A 5836-nucleotide genomic window follows, 5' to 3' on the forward strand; every position below is an offset into this window, starting at 1 on the left:
AAGAGTGACCCAACGGTCCCAACCCAAGCCCAATTTAAATGATCAATTTGTTATTGATTTAAAATTTAGATGACAATCCAAATAAACCTCAGTCTCTAGTTTGTGATAAATTAGTTATGATTTTTTTTAAAAAAATTTTAAAAAAAAATTTTAAACCCCATCTCATATAAAAAAAAAAAAAAAAAAATGAAAATTTGTGATAAGTATCTATTACTCCATTAAATTCAAACATCATTGTTTTGCTTTTTAAGAACTTTTCAATTTAAGGGATACTTTTTGATATTTCTAACAAAGTTGGTAGGATATTATCGTTTGAATAAAAAAAAGTTGTTAGGGTTTAAAAAAATAATAATTAAGGGAAATTTGAAAGAATATCTAATAAAAGTATGGATATATAAATGTCTAATATAAATAGTACACCGGAGACATAAAAGATATTAATTTTGATAATTGATTTTTTTTTTAACAAAATAAACTTGATAGTTACAAGAATAGGGAGGACTTTGAATCTTGTTCGAACTGAGAATAGACTATAACATTGAGCTACAAGACTTTTAATATTAAATGAGGATGTTTGTTTGTTTGTTTTTATTTTTTAGAACAATAGAATTGATTTTTTTTTTAGATAATTACAATATGTTACTAATTTCGAAACTCGAACTCTTTTCCTCCCGAACTTCCAAGCACTTTATGCATGAGGAGGTATTAATTAAGCTATAAGGTTCTTGACAAAATAAATAACCATAATGCCTATGTATTAAAGTTTAGTCAAATTAGCCTATTTGTATACAAGTATGATGCAGAAAATGTTTAAATACAAGTATTACATTAACAAAGATATCAATAGTTTTACCATTAGCAAAGATATCAATAGTTTTTCATTTTTTTGGGTATTTTTTTGGCGGATTCAATTGTAGGTACCTTATTCGATAACAATAGTACTTTTTCAGAATATCTAATCAATTAAAAAGATTATTAAAAAAATGTCATTATATAAGTAGGTTTCGAAATATAATTATGATAAAAGATCCATTCCTATTTATTCTAAAAAAAAAAAAACCCTTCCTATTTAGACATCTACAAACTTTCTCCTATTTTCAGAGCGAACGAACCATACCCAACTGAGCCAAGCCTCCGTTGGCAAAACCCTTCCTATTTAAATCTACAAACTTTCTCCTATTTTCATCCAAATATAAGACAGGTAAACCATATAAACCACACAAAAAAAGAAAACAATCGGAGGATTTAAATGGAATTAAATCTTATCTCATTAATTATATATGGATATTATCTATACTATTTATAAGAGGATTTCTAAACCTTAGGTTTAACAGAAAAAAAAAAAAATTTTGAGGACAACCCGGTAAAAATATATCTCTAACTCCACTTAAAATGCCTACAAATCTCATAGTAATCCATATCTTCAAAACAAACTTATCCAATTTTTTTAAAAAAGAAAATGATAACACTAGACAAAAAAAAAAGCCTTATCGCATGCGCAAGGCACATGCGATGAGGCCAATACATGGATAAGAGAATAGGATTGTCATTGATTATAAAATCAAAAATTTATCAAAACAAAAAAATTCAAAACACTGAATTATAAATAAAAAAAATTATTTAATTTATAACAATAGACAAATGCATATTTTTCCCACACTACTTATTTAATTATGTTAAAAAAAAAATTACAATTTTAGTAACTTTTTCAAATTTTCGTAAAGTATTATTCACCCATCACACTCATGACTCACGAGTTAAAGTAGTTTTTCCAATTTTCCACTAGCTCCCCCACATGGTCTCAGACACAGCTGGTTGTTGAAACATCTGTTTCTGGGACCCACATATTAGGCCATTAAACCAACCCATGCGATTTGAATTTTCGAACAGAAATCACGCTAGAAAAAGAAAAACCAAAGCAAGAAATGCTCATGGTAACAAACATAAGGACGCCTATCCCTTATCATCTCTCCCAGTTTAGAATATTCTAATTTTAATTTCTTCATTGGGCCTACCACGACTATTCAATTCAAAAGCTAAAAAAAAAGAAAAAGAAAAAAAAAGAGGTAACAAAAACAGTACAAACGAACTCCACAAAAACCAAATTGGAATCTAATTTTCAAGTCCGTCTCGAACGCAGAGAACACCCAAAAAAAAAAAAAAACAAAAAATGATCTTCTTCTTTGAGTGGCTCCGAGCTTCACTATGGTGTTGTGATCTCATAGCTTAAATCTCAACCGTCTATCTGGATGGGCCAGTCAACTTCGACGGCTGCCATTTCCAGCCGCCGTGAAATCAATCACAGCAATCGACCTAAGTCGAAATCAACGGCCCTGATCTGCCCGATGCAACCCCTCGAAGATAACGATGACAACGAGATTATCGATGGTGGCGATCCTGACTATATCTCTGAGCTGCCTGATGAGTGCTTGGCTTGTATATTTCAGTCTCTGAACTCCGGTGAACGGAAACGCTGCTCTCTGGTTTGTCACCGGTGGTTTCGGGTCGAAGGTCAGAGTCGCCACCGACTTTCTCTCAACGCACAGTCGGAACTCTACCCGCTGATAGATTCTCTGTTTTCGCGGTTCGATTCCGTGACGAAGCTCGCTTTGAAGTGCGACCGTAGATCCGCGAGTATCTGCGACGACGCGCTCGTGCAGATCTCGCGCAAGTGCCGGAACCTCACGCGCCTCAAGCTCCGCGCGTGTCGCGAATTGACCGACGCGGGGATGGATGCCTTTGCGAAGAACTGCAAGGGCTTGAAGAAGCTCTCGTGTGGATCCTGTACTTTCGGAGCTAAAGGTATGAACGCCGTGCTCGAAAACTGTTCGTCTCTTGAAGAACTCTCCGTGAAACGCTTACGTGGCATCACCGACGGAGCCACGGCTGAGCCGATCGGTCCCGGCGCGGCGGCTTCGTCTCTCAAAACGATTTGCTTGAAGGAACTCTATAACGGTCAGTGTTTCGGTCCCCTAATTACAGGAGCAAAAAACTTGAAAACTTTGAAGCTATATCGGTGCTCCGGCGATTGGGATAAGCTTCTTCAATCGGTCACAGAACACGTTACGAGCTTAATCGAAATCCACCTCGAGCGTCTTCAAGTCAGCGATGTCGGTCTTTTGGCCATCTCGAATTGTTCAGATCTGGAAATTCTTCACCTCGTGAAAACGCCTGAGTGCACAAATATCGGACTCTTATCGCTCTCCGAACGTTGCAAGCACTTGCGGAAGCTTCACATTGATGGTTGGAAGGCGAATCGAATCGGAGACGATGGCTTAATCGCGGTATCGAAAAACTGTGGTAATCTTCAGGAATTGGTTCTCATCGGTGTGAATCCAACGAAGCAAAGCTTGGAATCTCTAGCTACGAATTGCAAGAATCTAGAGCGCTTAGCTTTATGTGGAAGCGATACCGTTGGTGACCCTGAGATTTCGTGCATTGCGGCAAAATGTATAGCATTGAAGAAGCTTTGTATAAAAAGCTGCCCTGTATCCAATCAAGGCCTGGAAGCCTTAGCCAATGGCTGCCCTAGTTTGGTGAAAGTGAAGCTCAAGAAATGTAGAGCAGTAACTATGGAAGGCGCTGAATGGTTGAAAAATAATAGAGAATCACTTGCTGTGAATTTGGACAATGGTGAGACTGAGCAGCAGGATGCGAGTGCAAGTGATGGAGCACAAGAAAATGGCGGCGCGGCCGAATTCCCAGCTCCTGCAGTGCCTAGCCAAATGGCTGCGGCCGCGGCAGCTGCTGTGGCGGCGAATAATATGGCTAGAAGTACGAGCCGTTCAAGCTCGATGAAGTGGAGATTAGGGCTATTAAGTGGGAGGAGTTTCGTGGCTTGTACTTTGAGAAGGTGGTCAAGTGCTAACAGCAATGGTCGGGGTAGTTAGGTTGATGTCCGGTCTAATTTACATTGTTTTGTGTTGTATGATCTGATTCTGTCTTTCTCTCTTTATCTTAATGTATTTAATTTAATTTCTGTGTGTTCTGTTTATTGCGCTTATTTTGAATTGAATCTTCACTGTTGCAATTGGTAATCATACTTTTCTCAATTCTCTTTTTATTTGAGTTTGTTTTGTTTTTTTTTATTCAGTAAATTCTCACTTGTTAACACTCTTTTGCTATTAATTGATTTATACAATTCTAGTCTGCAAATAGTACCTGGGGATTAATATTTTTTAATTCTTTTTCATTTGGTTGTAAGAAAAAAGTTTGAAATTTCTTCTGGTGTCTTGTTATTCTATTGATTTATTTGGTAGAAACTCAGGCATCATATATGTTCAGTTGGTATCTAGAGAGGGTTTTATCAGTTACCTTAGGCTGGGAATTCAGAAGTTGGACCTAATCAAGGTGGAAAAGGGTTTTATGTCTTTTTTTTTTTTTCCATTGAAAAAAAAATGATTTACTGATTAGTAGATGATAAAAGCACAACTATTTCCTAAATTTAAGAGAATGGGATGGTAGGATGAAAAGTTCAGACAAACTATTAATACCATTTAATGTGCAGTCTTGCTACTGAATTGTTGATTTGAATTCTGATGTTCTTTCAATCTATGTTTTGCTTTGTTCCAGAAATTGTGGTTTCTGGTTGTGTGCTTTAAAATTTTTGGTTTTTATTTGGTGAGAAACAATGATGTTTAGGAAATTTGACCAGTGCAGTGGATATGGTTGGATCATGTTTATAGGAGATGAGTCTTGTAAAGTCAATTGGATAGTGGAATTTATATAAGTAATACGAATTTCGCTTAATATAAAAAAATGACTCAGCTCAGTTGAGGCCACTGGGATGCCAGTGACAAGTCATACTCTTTTTATTTAATCTGCAAATATTGAGTACTTATCCTTCTTTGATCCTTGAACTTGTTATTTGCTTTTGGTTGCATAAACTGAGTCTCTTTCTCTTTCTCTCTCTCTCTCTCTCTCTCACACACACACACACACAAACACTATCATGCATTACATCCTTGAAGTTATTGACAGCTTCTGGTGTAGCGTTTCCATTCATCTAGTGGGAAATGTAAAATCAACCATTAGCTCTTTTTGTAAATCTTTAATTACTACCAATTTGGATGTCTATTAAACAATCTAGGTTGAGTAGCCAAACTTTTGTATCGAAGTCCCAGAACTGATTCTGTTTCTATGCTCTCCGGTAATTTGATCAGATAAAGTTTTCAGTAATCAAAACTATTAGTTATTGATATTGATTGTGTGCCATATGGTTGATATCTACTCTCCCTTTCTCCCAGTCTCTCTCCTTTTCTCTGTGGTCAGTAGGTACATGTCAAAGACATTATGATTTCTTGAGGTTGAAGGCCTTGGTGGCCTGGTGGGGTTTGATCCATCTAGCTTACAGGTTCGGTGAGGCACAGAAAGTCATGAACCTCCTGCCAAATGATGAAATAGTCAGAAGGCTTGTTTTAGTATTGCCAATGGGCCTAAGAGGTAGCTATGAAGAGGATATGCTTGGCGTAAGAACTAAGAAGTTTGCCAAGGGAGCAGCTAACGACTAACAGCCAGTCATTGTGAGTCTCAGGTATGCAATGGCTTCTGGCTTCAACTTTTTGATGGGCTTCATTGTCAATCTAAGGGCACATTTGGTGTGAGTTGCTGTGTTTATAAATATTAGGATTGATTGGCCTGCTTGTTGTGATTACTTCAGCTGAAAATGAAAATTTAGAAAAGGTTATTAATATTCATGTGCATGTGTTTGTTTGGGCATATTAATGGTCTTTTTATATTAGGTAAAGGTGCTTAACATGTTAATTAAGCATTATGATCTCTGTTTGTATGTTACTGTTCTTTGAAATCGTCTTGTTGAAGTTGAAGTATATTGGAA

At 36.5% G+C, this 5836-nt stretch overlaps 1 protein-coding gene across 1 annotated transcript; it reads left to right on the forward strand.

The window, feature by feature from the left end:
- Positions 1-1941: 1941 nt before the first annotated feature.
- On the forward strand, positions 1942-4060 carry LOC115972725 (F-box protein At1g47056-like). Its single transcript, XM_031092988.1, has one exon. It carries the CDS (start codon positions 2250-2252, stop codon positions 3888-3890), a length of 1641 nt encoding a protein of 546 aa, XP_030948848.1. The 5' UTR covers positions 1942-2249; the 3' UTR covers positions 3891-4060.
- Positions 4061-5836: the final 1776 nt, after the last annotated feature.

Source organism: Quercus lobata (assembly GCF_001633185.2).
Source record: "Quercus lobata isolate SW786 chromosome 2 unlocalized genomic scaffold, ValleyOak3.0 Primary Assembly chr2_unplaced_Scq3eQI_2006, whole genome shotgun sequence".
Lineage (NCBI taxonomy): Eukaryota > Viridiplantae > Streptophyta > Magnoliopsida > Fagales > Fagaceae > Quercus > Quercus lobata.

Coding starts and splice junctions, on each gene's coding strand:
- LOC115972725 (XM_031092988.1), top strand. CDS start 2,250: ATGGGCCAGTCAACTTCGACGGCTGCCATTTCCAGCCGCCGTGAAATC.